Source organism: Zonotrichia albicollis, chromosome 3 (assembly GCF_047830755.1).
Source record: "Zonotrichia albicollis isolate bZonAlb1 chromosome 3, bZonAlb1.hap1, whole genome shotgun sequence".
Lineage (NCBI taxonomy): Eukaryota > Metazoa > Chordata > Aves > Passeriformes > Passerellidae > Zonotrichia > Zonotrichia albicollis.
In genome coordinates, this window is record NC_133821.1 from 24,382,219 (window position 1) to 24,394,999 (window position 12,781).

Genomic DNA, 12,781 nt, shown 5'->3' on the forward strand with positions numbered 1-12,781 from the left:
AGGCAATGCAAATACAAGGCTGTGAGTTTATCAGTTTTGAAAAAATAGTTGAAAAAAACTGGATATCTATATAAAAATGGTTATTATAGTTGTTTATTACTACTACTACTACTACTACTACTACTACTACTACTACTTCTGTTGCTGCACAGGGACAAGGAGTAAATGACCCCTTCCACTCTGTTGCAAAATACAAATAAAGCCTGACAAAGTCCACCAGTGCTCTAAAAGAAGCTGTAGGTGCATTGTTAAGGCTTTTTGGGCCTTATGGATTGAATAATACAGATGAAAAAAATGCAGTTGCATTTGGCATTTAGACTCTCCCTTGAGAAGCTCGTGCTCTTGCTGCTGCAGGCCCTGCTTTGCTGATGCAGCACTTACCAGTTTTGTTTCCTTGTTTGTGGTGTGGAGGTGGCAGATGAAACTGTGGGTGTTGGAATGGTCTGGGCTGTCCCTTCATTGTTCCAGCCCACGAGCCCACCTTCTGTGTCCCAGCCTTCCTGTTTGCTGGCCCAGCAGGGCAGCAGTGCAGTGCCACACCTGACACAGTGCTTGTGGCACTGTCCATTTGAGAATGTCTGTGGCACAGTGGGGAAAGGGCCAGGACACAGGGAGCAGCCTCCTTGCTACCCCACACAATGCTGAATTCCCAGAGGTGCTCCCAGCTCATTGCTGCAGCCAGCCCACTCCCCTCCAGCTGCTGTGGGGCAGAATCTGGGATTAGCAGTAAACACTTGCAAACTGAGTTTTAATGAAAGGTGTCAGGTTATTTGCATAACCTGGTTTGTTTGTGCAACCATTTTAAAATCCCATATTTGTCAAACCCTAAAGATGTGTCCTTAAAGTCCTCAGTTAAGCAAGCTTTTCTCTTTTATTCCCTTTATTTTCCTACAGTCAATTGCTTCAGCAGACATGGATTTGAATCAGCTGGAAGCTTTCCTCACTGCCCAAACCAAAAAGCAAGGTGGCATCACATCAGATCAGGCTGCAGTCATTGCAAAATTTTGGAAGAACCACCGGACTCAAATCCACGAGAGCCTGATCAATCAGAGCCGCTGGGAGAATGTCCTGAAAAACATGAACTGGAGAGTGGACCTGAAGGCACAGTTGAGGCACGTTGATCAGATAAACACTCCTGTTGCAATAGTTGAAATGGAACTGGGAAAAAATGGGCAGGTAAGCTTCCTTTTGCAACATATGTAAACCTGATGTAGCTGCACATGCACTGAGGTATATTACCTACTGCTGAATTCACTGCCTCCAAATCAAGCCTGTTGATTCATTGCCACTGGCCCTTAAATGGATTTGAAATTGGGGTCCATCTTTGGATACAAAGAAACATTCTGGGTGGTGAATGCAATTTTTGCTTTTTTTTTTTCTTATCTTCATATAAAGAAGATATAACACATATACTGACATATATATATATGACATATGTATTGACAGCTCTCTTTACATTAAGCTTGTAAACTCAGAGGATGTAGAAATCTAACATGATCTTATAATTCTGTTTGTATACCATGCACTGCAAATTCAATTAGTCTTCTTTTCTTTTAATTCAACACTAAAATTAGTTAAAATACGCAAAGTAGGAGCTGAAAAAGAGTAAAGTTCACAAATTACATTTTAGAACAAATGAAGGGAAAGATTCTTTTTTTATTTTACATAACACCCATTCTTATGTTACTTATTACCTGTCACATTATGCAATCTTGCCTTATCTACCTGAAAGATATCTGTCTATATATATATGGCTCTATCAGTGCTGAACATTGCCTTCCTTTTTTATCTTTATAGTCCATAGGATTGTACAGCTGAAGGCACAGATTCCCATCTTCACATTTGCTGTTCTTTTCTAACAGGAAATGTGTTTCAGTTTGGTATCTTTTCTCTCTCTGTGATGTTTTAGTAAATTTCAAAACCTCATTTCTTAGCAGTAGCTACTGCAAATCATGCCATGAGCTGATTTGGGAATTTTGATGTTAATAGTTAACGTTTTGCAAGGTTCCTTGTATTTCATAGTATTGTAATAGCAAGAGTGCCTGAATTAGGAATACCTCAATCCATACACCTGGAATATACATGTGCATAGGAATGATTGAATTCCAACTTGGCTAAGCCAAGACAAGAATGAAGGTACATAATGTCTGAGATCCTACAGAGGCAGAAGGTATTGTTTGAATCATTCTGTTGGTTCACTTTCCTTTGCAGTCAGTGGAAGCTGATCCTCCCTGAGCCTCCTTCACTTGTGGTTCTCTGCAATGACAAGTACAATAATGGGTGTGCCTTCAGGTTTTTTCCTGACCTCAGAGAAGTGGAGTTTTCTGCTCAGGATCTTGAAATTGAAAACCATTGTGTTCTATTAGCAGCAAATGGAAAAAAGGTTGCTTTGAATAAAAAGGTTACAAGGGAGCACATTATAATGAGTACACTGAGTACATTAGTGAGCAAATGGCAGAAATACCTACATTCATTAAAAAGTGCATCCTTAACTCAGAATCGCTGTTGTGTTTCACAAGGGGATTATGTAGTTAGTGACTCCTGTTTTGAAACTGTTTTTTCCCCCAGTAATGGATTTTACAGTAACATCAAGCAGCAGTAACATCAAGCAGTAACATCAAGCAGCAAGGACATTTATATTCTGCAGAGAGAGTCAGGGGATGGAGAAGTAACATTTCTGAGACACTGTACTATCTCTTACCAAAGAGCCCCACAACAAAATCAAAATGAGTTATTTTAGCAATGCCCCTTCATGCTGCAAAGGGAAATGTTGTGCAAATGCATTTTTGGAGCTGCCATCAAACACAATTTTGCCTCCTTCCCTGAAGGTACCAGTGAGCTGCGGCAAGCCTGGTGTGAGTTAAACTGGTCCTTACTGAAACAGCCATGGAGTAGTTAGCATTGTCACCTCTTGAGTCACTGTACATTTGTTCTAAGGAGCTCTGCTTTCACATAGCCTTTGGCTGTGCATTGAATAAGTTCTCTGCTGTAAATCTTTGGGTTGAGGCACTCTGCATCAGGCTCTATGCTCCTGTGATGGGATGAGGTTTGGGGTTTGGGGACCTCCTGGAAAGATCGGTCACAGAGACTCCTACTGGAGGTTAAACAATTTGTTACACACTGGATCCAGCCCACTAACTTGAAACTGTCATGTTTTATAGTCTTTATAAGTATTTTTACTTTATTGTTAGCATATCTCTTCTAAATATCAAGTTTTGTAGCACATCAAATACACACATCCTGATACCTTCCCTAAGTTTAGAAGAGAACATATTTTCTAAACAGTTGTCAGCCATAGATGAGATTTGATGAATAATGAAGATCTGGCTTTGAAGAAGAAAGCTGGCTGATGATTCAGGAGTAAATTATTCACAACAGACTGTTTTCATTTGGACACATGATAACAGGGGAATATACAAATGCATTGATATGTAATGAATTGACATGAATATTTCATGGTTCAGCAGAAGCAAAGAAATGCTCTGTAGAAAATGTACCTTTCCAGAAGTCACTCTGATTCTTCCCAGTGCCTCAGGGTTGGAGTTAGGTCTCTGCCCAGCAGAAGAGCAGGCTGCTTGGTGGAGCATCTGCTGCTGCTACTTCAATAAATAACTTTGCTTCCTGCTTGCCTTCTCTGAATTTTAGTCAGCTTTTTCATGAGGGGAAGACTGTGTGTGAAACCTGATGTGATTTGGAATGGGAATTAATTGGAAGTGACTGGTTCGTAAATGCCACTAGCCTGAGTTTACTTGGATTTTGTCAAATTTTTAAATGTTTTCTGGCTGGAGAGAGATGTTTTTGGGTTTGAGAATCCATCACAACTTGCATGCATTAATTCTTGCTAGCCTTGCCATTACTGGTAAGAGAAAAAAATGAACCCTTTTCCCTAAATGCTCTTGAAAACACTTCTGATGAGCAACATTTGAAAATACCACGCTCTGAACTTTGAAAACTTTGATTCAAGATCTGTAAATTGGAGTTTGAACTCTTCTTCAGTAAAGATTTTACAGCAACATTAAAAGTTCCCTTTATGCTGGTGTTGTAGTCTTTATAGATCCTAGCAGGTCTATATTAAGATTAAAGGCAGATGAATATGCTAGCCATCACCTTTGAAAGCCCATTTTCTTTAACAGTATGACTAAAAATAAAATTATAAAGCAGTTGCACTTTAGCCTGCATTTGCCTTCATCTTGTGATATTCAGTCCCTGCTGGTCCATTTTTTCCATCTTTTCTTTGGCACAATGGTTTTCTCCTCTTGGGTTTTTTATCTACCTTGCTGGCTTTCTCTTAAAACATCTCTAGCTACCTGTCCCCTCCTTTATGTCCTTTTTTATCTTGTTCTCCCTCTCTGAGCATGTCTGTAAAGCTCTTTTGGCACGCAATTTCAGGCAGACAAGGATCTGCTCAGAGGGATGGAGGGTGAGCTGGAGCATCCTCCCTCCATGCCCTTGCTGCCCCTCTGCAGCAGCCCTGCTCCACATGGTGGGAGCCACTGCTGTGCAGTGTTGGCTTCCCTGCACGTTCCAGTCCCAGATTTATACCTGTCCTTGCCACTGACACAGAGTTACTGCATTGGTTTTGTGCCATGGCTTGGCACAAATATTATATTTAAACTTGTTTTCTGGATTTTGTCATGTTATTTTCCTCCTGAGATCTGCCTCTCCCCTGGGGCTGTTCTTCCTGTGGGCTGATTTGCTAATAAGTTTTACTTTCTTTATATAAAGAAAGTAAAATTATATATTTTGCATTATATATTTTACAGTTTAATCAGTCTGAGACTGATCAGATATTACAGATTAGCTGAGAATTTGTTCTTCACCTTTTTGCTTTGGCTTATTTACAGAATGGGTATTTCCACATACATTTCTTTCTAGTGTTTAAGTTACCAGTAATCCATGTAATATCACTTCTCTTGGGGCTTTGTTGGATCTTAAAGCATGTTTGATGATCAAAGAGTATTTGTTGCCCTGGTTTAACATGAAGCTGGGATTCTCCTGCAGGATTCTTCCTGGAAAGACCTGAAATAATCACATTAGGATTATGGATTAAAGGGTTTTTTTTCCCAAAATATTGTATCTCTCTTCTCTTTCCTTTTCTAAAAGCCTCTACCTGCCAGAGGGATCAAACAGTTAATGATATACAGTAAGTAAATGCCACAATGTAGCAAATACTAGAAGTTACATACCAGGTAAGGAATTAGGATAGCTTCTTTAAAAGTAAGGGCAAACAGCAGCCTTTCATTCCATATATTTTCTCTGGTCTGAAGTCACCAGGGATGTGTATCTTCACAAAAAACAAATGGTTTTCTTTAAAGAACAGGCAAAGATTAGTAACAACCTTTTCAGTGAAAGCGTAATATTCAATACTTATGATTATGTTTTGAGTGTCACCTTAAACTCTCCCCAGTGAGATAAAATACTTTCTGATGAAAGGACTTGCTAGGTGAAGTGCACCTTTGCCAGTGCAGCAGCATACTTGATGCTGAAAAAGTAGGAACTGTCAGCTGGCAGTTTACCTACTGTCTGCTGGTGGCTGGGCCCAGACCATGGTAATTCAGAGAAATTAATACAACTACTAATAATTCAGGTAATAATTCTATTATTTCATGAGTGGAAAGAGTTCATAAGGAGTATAGACAATTGTCATGTGCTGTATGTTGGAGATAAAATGCTTCCAGTATTTTGAAGGTCTGGAGCTTGATGTTTCATCAGGTTTTAGTTGCAGTGATTATAAAGGTTAAATTAATGTTTTGAGGAGCAGTAAAGTAGGTCTCAAAGTAAACTTGTGGGAGATTAATTTTTTTTCTGACTTGTTAATTATGTCCATTCTACACGAATCTAGGCTGAAATTTCTATCATCTGTGCTATAAACAAATTACATTTATTTTTAGCATTCACACATGAGCACGCTTTCACGATATAATTAAAAAATCCTAGAATTTATCTTCTATAAAACTCTATCCCTTGCTGGGAGTACACATTGAACACTGCTGAGGATGTGGTGGTGTTTTGTGCACTTTCCTGAGCCACTTTTCTCTTGGCTTTTGTCACCTGCAGTTCTCCCCAGCCATAGCTGTCACTGCTGCAGAGGTCAGACCGAGAGAACATCAGGAGTACGCTCATGCCATAGGGAGGAGGGATTATGGCTGTGCCTGCTTTTGCCTCTGTGTGGCTCCAGGTCAGGCTGCTTCAGAGATAGGGCTGAAAATAGCCCCAGATAATGGATCTCCAGGCTTTTTTATGTAGGAGCTGTTTGAAAAGGCAGATTGCTTTTTGTATTGGTGTGGGCAAAGCGATGCGTGGGGAGATGAAAAGCAGCTCCAGGTACCCAAACCAAAATAACTCCAGCCAGGCCTGCAGAGAGGAAGGAAAAGCAACCACCAAACCATTTTTCCTTTCCAGCCATAATCTGTCTTTGTAGCTATTAACATCATCAAAAATGATGTTCCCATCAAAAATGGGAAAAGCATGAGCATTTATAAGCCAAATTAATCAACTTAACTCCAATGGGCTTAATATTTTTATTTTATTAAAATGATGGAATCTGGTAAGTAGAAGTCAATTGGAAAAAAATCACCTTTGTGGCCAAGCTGAATGTAATCATTTGAGCTTTTGTTCACCTTGGAAATTTATGAGCTGGAGGGAACAGTTACATAAGAGCAGTACAGTGCAAAAGCAAATAAAAAACTGAGAGGGCAGCAGGTCACTCCACAGAGAGGAAACGAACACAGTTGACTGACTTAACTCAGTTATTTACTTAATCCTCTGCATGGCACTCTCTGTAGCCCTTTGCTTTGACAGGTCAGTTTTTGTCACCTTCTTGGAGTGGAGAGAAACTTGGGGAACAAGAAGAGAATTTTGTTATTTGTGGTTCTTGGGATGTGGAAGTGTAGTAAGTATGTTAAGGAGATAAGAGCATTAAATGGAGGTATTAAATAACTGTCTGACTCAAAATGTCACTTTTCCACTGGGTATATTTGACAGTATTTTTTACCTCAGGTATATATCCTATACAAAGCAAGGATATTCTGTAATCAGTAGTGCTGACAGTTTCCATGCTGGTTTATTTGTGCCCTGTGTATGTGGATGTGTAAGTGCACACATACTCATATATTCCCTGTCTTTACTCTGGAACTGGATTTGCTGAAGTAATTAAGTAGAACAAGTTAACTGAGATAGAAGTATTGATTGTAGCTGAGCTCAGGGTATTACAGAGGAAATTCTGCATTAATTGAAGGTAAGCTGTATGAAGCCAGCAGTGATGCCTGCTTACTGCCTTTCATCTGCCTAAATTCAGATTCAGTCGCGGACCCTTGAAATTTTTACCTTCTCAGGTCTTGCACATTCTGATAGAGGACTTGCAATCTGTTAAATATATAATATTGGTGATATCAACAAATATTTTGCAATCAGTTCACACAGAGCAATAAAATGTGGGATAGCTTTGATGAAATGTTCTCCAGAGCATCTCTTGCAGCCTTGAGAAACAGAGTGCAACAAACCTGGGACAGGGGCAGCTGGAGTCAACAGACCTGGCTGTTGAAAATTGTCCCAGCAAAAGTTTTTCAGCACATACCTTTCCTTGGGGTTGGCTCTGCAGAGTCAGAGACCCTAAATTGCATCTCCCCCCCTCTCCAGAGGAATTGTTCTGTTTGGGGCAGGGTGCAGAGCAGTTTCTGTGCGACACTTGCTCTGTTGTTGTGTAAATAATCAGAGGCAGTCCCACTGTGCAGTTCCCACCACCACAGACTAGGGGCTGTGTGGAGAGTGTCTGCAAACATGCAAATCAAAGCACTGCATTTGCACAGAGTGCCAGCCTGGCACCATTTGCCTGCATGACCTTGCAGCAAAGCCCGTCTATAATTGAGGTCAAATGTAGTTGAAGGATCAAAAACTGTAATCTCCACTAGCATCTTTTTAACAGAAGTCAAAAGTTTTGCATGATTCTTGAAAAGCATTTTAAAAAGGGGGAAATTTCTTTGCAGGAGAGCCTGTATAAAGCAAATCAAAGCTTCTTTGTAACTTAGCTCTGGTGGTGGTGTCAATCTGTGTTCTTCAAAGGACTTGGATATCAACATAAGCAAGTAATTTGTTCTTAGGAAACTCAGGGAAAAGAGGAGTTGTTGTGAACATAAATGCCCACTTCATTGGCTAACAATGCATCTTGTTTTTACAGGCCTAGCCTGGCCAAATACATTTAAAATTGTTGTTTTGCCAGTTAGCCAGCCTTGCCCTTCTTGACACAATGCCATGTTGCTGCTGAGAAATGCTTTGGAGATCCTTTCAGGTGTGTCATGATCTCTTTTGAGATCTCTGAGTGGCATTCCAGGTGCAAGTAAGAGCAAACAGGTTCTTAATTTATTTTAATGAGGAAGAGCTACTGCAGGAGAAGGTATTAGAAGATACAAAAGGAGAAAGCTACCACATAACTGGGGAGAAACACTTGTAGAGCATGAAAGTCTTTTTGCTGCTTAATCCTTTGTATTCTCTTTATCTTAAATATATGTGTGTATCTATGTATATATTTGTATGCTTTTCATAAAAGATGGACTCCAGTTTTTGCTGTGCAAGAATTGATGCAGCAGAAGAAACAACACAGCCCACAGTGACAAAGCAAAATCCCTTCAGTTCATGGCTAATTCTCAGTGTAATCTTTTCATGGATCAGGTATTTCCATTCTAGTTTCTGCAAACTAGGGCTTTCCATCCCTCTACTCATCCTAGTTAAAAATGAAAAAAAGATAAGCATAATTTTTTTTCCTTTCCTTTTCTTCTTACCATTCTGTTTACAAAACCTCTGACAGAGTGATTCCACAGGTAGCTGGCTGGAATCTGTTGGTGGGCAGAGCTGTCCTTGGCAGTTGGTAGCTGAGCATTAATGCTGAGGTGCTGTGAGCTCCCTGCACGGAAATGCAGTCAATCAGCATGTGAAGGGCTTGGGATACTGGCCCCTGTTTGGATAAAAGCAGGCTCTCACTCCTGCTGCAGTTGCTCTTGCTGTTACAAACCACTAGCAGTGCTGCTTAGGGACTTCCAGAGGCCAGCAGAGAAGTTTTGGGAGAGGCTCCTGCCCCTTCCCAAGGTAGTGAATGAACACTGTAGGAAACAAAGCCTTTTTTTTGCAGGTTCACTTGCCTCTATGTTAAATGGATTTGTCTGCTCCTTGGTATGCTGGCTTCATCTTGTCAAAGTGTAGACTGAAAGACAGGCAGTAAATGGAGCTGCCACAGAAGATCACATGTGGGTTTGAGAGGGTGGTTTTGGTGTCAGGTCTTTTCCTTGCTGCCAGGTGGACTTGAAAAGTTGCTGACTTTTGCTGCAGCCTTGTGCTGCCCCAGCAGTGACGTGTTCATGGAGCTGAAAGTGGCTGAGTGAGTCCAAATGAAATTTTTTTTGTTCCCTCCCCACCCTTTTTTTTTTTTCACCCACATTATTTTTAGTGTGGATCAATTTGTTGAAGGGACGGGTTGAGGGCAAAATTGAGCAAAAGAAATTGAGAGCTCTGTCTTGCCTTGAAAAAATGCTCATTTAAGCATACAAGTTGAAAGAGCCACCATTTAAAATTCTAGCTAGTGATCTCTGGAACAGAAATGAAGCAGCTCTCCTTGAATGCTGAAGATAACTTCTCTGAAGTGCCAATTTTTCTTCCAAGAATGGAGGAGGAATAGAAAATGAGAGTCAGGGCTGTTAGATGAGTTTTGTATTGTGGAGTTCATCTGGAGAAGGGTGGGAAAGGTATCTGGTATGGAGATGATCTAAAAGGGGATCTGGAGGTGGCAATCTGTGCAGATTGCAGGAATGGGGGAATCTTGATGCTTTAACAGCACTGGTAATTTTTGTTTCTAGAAAGTTTCTCAGCTACATGGTTTTGTGACAGCAGCAATGAGAAGCACGATTGAAATACTGGTCCTGTTCCTTGCCTGCTTATTTTGTCTAGAGTTGGTGGGAAATGTGGTGAGCTGAGCCACAGCTTGGCTGAGTTGCCTGAAGTGATCCTGTAAGTCTGGGAACAGCAACAGTCCTACAGTCCTGACTTACTCACATCTTCAACAAATAAACTCATTTATTGTTCAGGGTTGTTTTTTTTTTTTTTGTTGGGTTTTTTTTTTTATTCAGTAGTTACAAGAAGTTGGTTGGTGTTGACAGTTTCATCCTCAAAACAGCTTTCTCTGTTTCCTTGCATGCATCTGGTCCAGTTTTTTTTCTTTTTGCTTGTTTTGAAAATACTTTCAGAGGCACTGGGGTGAAGCATAAGTTTCCCTGCTTTTCTCTGAAAGGAGATGGTTGGGAGGAGATCACTGGCAAGTGCTTTTGGTTAAGACATCATTGTCCTATATACTACTTGAGGAAATGACTACTTTGAACATAATTCCTGGAGCAAATCCTCTTCATTTAAAAAGAGATTCTAACTTACAAAAGATACAAGACAATCCTTTGATTAAGAAACCTCTTGCAGCTGTAATTTTGCATAGACCTTGACACAAGGGGGTTTTTTCCTGTCCTCCTTTCAAATTATCAGTTGCAAAACTCCACAGAGATAATCAGACATGCAAATCTTCAATATATTTTTAGTTCAACTCACTGATGTAGATTCATTAATATGTTAATATGACAAGGAAAGCATAATTTAAATTGCATATGCCTAATTTGGTTAATAAGTGCTTGAAATACAGTCCCAATTTTAGAAGTAGCCATACTTGATACCGATTTTTCAGGACTTTTTTCCCCTTCTAAATCACAAGGAGAGTACAAAACCTCTTGTTTTATGTACAGAAATAACTTTGTGGTGTTTTTTACCCTGACTATGCACAACCAAAGGACCTTTATGCTGGGAATCAGTGTTCCTTGTACACATTGTCACATTCCTAGTGATTGAATTGTAATAAATTGTATCAGTGGAGACCTAGTGAGGATTGTAGTATTGTAATTTGAGTTCCCAGACTGCATTAGGTAGAGTTAGACAGGAGATAGAAGATGAAAAGAGAAAAGTTTCCTCATGTTCAAATATGGCCAAGCTCCACCAATGCAAATCAGGGATGTGCTTGCCCTGTATTTAATTTGCAGTGGCCTAACTAAATGAGATACAAATTACTACTGGAATTAGAATTAGACAGCTTCTGAATCTTGGTTGAACATGCAAAGCTGCTATAATATCTAGATTTTTTTTAAAGCCCTGAAGTGGTATTTGAATGCTTACAGGCAATAAACTTTTCAGTCAATTGATTCCATTTCTGTTGAATCACCCTCAAAAGTGAAGCTGTGCTTTAAGGACTATTAAAAAAAATCATTCCATTTAACCTGTAAATACGCCACAGGACTTGAGAAAATGAGTTTGATAATTGCTTTTTTTTTGGAAGACTTCAGCCTGGAAGGCAGCATCTTAAAAGGGCTCAGCATTGATGAGAGTCTCTAACGGAGCCAGTTAGAGCCAGTTACACTGGCCTGACCTCCTTGGGCTGAAGTAATGAGGTGTGACAGATCAGGAGTGCAGTGCATCATGGTCAGGACCAATAACCCCTTTCAGAAAATTACATTTCTGCTCTAAGCAATCCTTTTGAGTTGTCTGCAGCTAATTGTAAACCACCTGCTTTTACAGAAAGGGAACTCTCATGTTTCCCAGTAAATATCACCATGATGCTCTGAGACAGCTATGAAGTGCAGCTGTCTGGGAGAAAGCTCAAGTCTGATCAAATTTAATTAGACTGGAACCTGTTCCTGCCTACGAACATCCTGATTATACAAAGAGACATGCCACTTGACAGAATTGGCTTTTGTGATAGCTATTGCTGTGAGAAGGTGAGAGAGGTGTGGATTCACCTGCTCTGCTCCTTCTCCCTGAAGACTGAGCTGAGCAATGAGCTGTGTCTGCATCCTGGTGCTCCCCAGAGCTCACCAGAGAGGAGCTTGGAGAAACCCAGGCTGCTTGAGGGGATGATAAATCTGTCTGCCTTGGACTATTCCCTCAAAGAGCATGGACTCTAAAGGAAAGCAGGCATTACTAGGGCAGCTCTAGGAGCCTCAGGTTTGGTGAGATGGAGTCCAGCCTCAGCTCTGTCTGAACTGCCTGGTGATTAATGCAGCTTGACAACTCCTCTCAGATGAGTGGTATGGATAAAACCTTGTCACTTCGCTCAGCTTAGGGCAGTGGAGGCAAACTGCCTCAGCCTTCAGAAAAGAAATGCAGCACCTCCCATTATTACATTGTGGGAAGTGTAGTTGAGTGAATGTCATTAAACTGTCAGCCAAAGAAGTGCAGGCTGCTGGGTGAGAGACCTGTATTTGCATTAAATCAAAACTCTTGGGCTAAAAATTAATGCAAGTTATAAATGAAATTATAAAGAAAACCTCTTTAAATGTGAGTTTCTTTTTAAAAGTCATATTGAACAAGCACTGAGTTTACTGAGCAGAAGCACTTGCAGGTTTAAGCACACCAAGTGCTTTGCATGACAGTTAACAGCATGGATAGGCTGTGATCCAGGAGCACTGAGATATGGCATGGTCTGGATAGGAGGTGTGACAGGGACACTTTGTTACCCAGCACTTTCCTCTGCAAGCACACCAAGTCAAGAAAAAAGACAATACCTGCACCTGAGAGCAAGGGTTTGGAAAATGATGGACAAATGGACCAGTTTGAAGGCCTTGGAGCTGCTCTCTGGGGAAGGAGGCAGGGGAGGGGAGGGGAGGGGAGAGAGGAGAGGGAGAGGGAGAGAGAGGAGAGGAGAGGAGAGGGAGAGGGAGAGGGAGAGGGAGAGGGAGAGGGAGAGGGAGAGGGAGAGGGAGAG

At 40.8% G+C, this 12,781-nt stretch overlaps 1 protein-coding gene across 2 annotated transcripts in view; it reads left to right on the forward strand.

Moving 5' to 3' along the window:
* The window catches only part of COMMD1 (copper metabolism domain containing 1), a 65,946-nt gene that overhangs the window by 18,268 nt on the left and 34,897 nt on the right, over positions 1-12,781 (forward strand). For both annotated transcript variants that reach the window (XM_074536961.1, XM_074536962.1), the window contains exon 2: positions 895-1,176. In XM_074536961.1, coding sequence (XP_074393062.1) covers positions 895-1,176 — 282 coding nt within the window. The remainder of the gene's footprint in view (positions 1-894; positions 1,177-12,781) is intronic.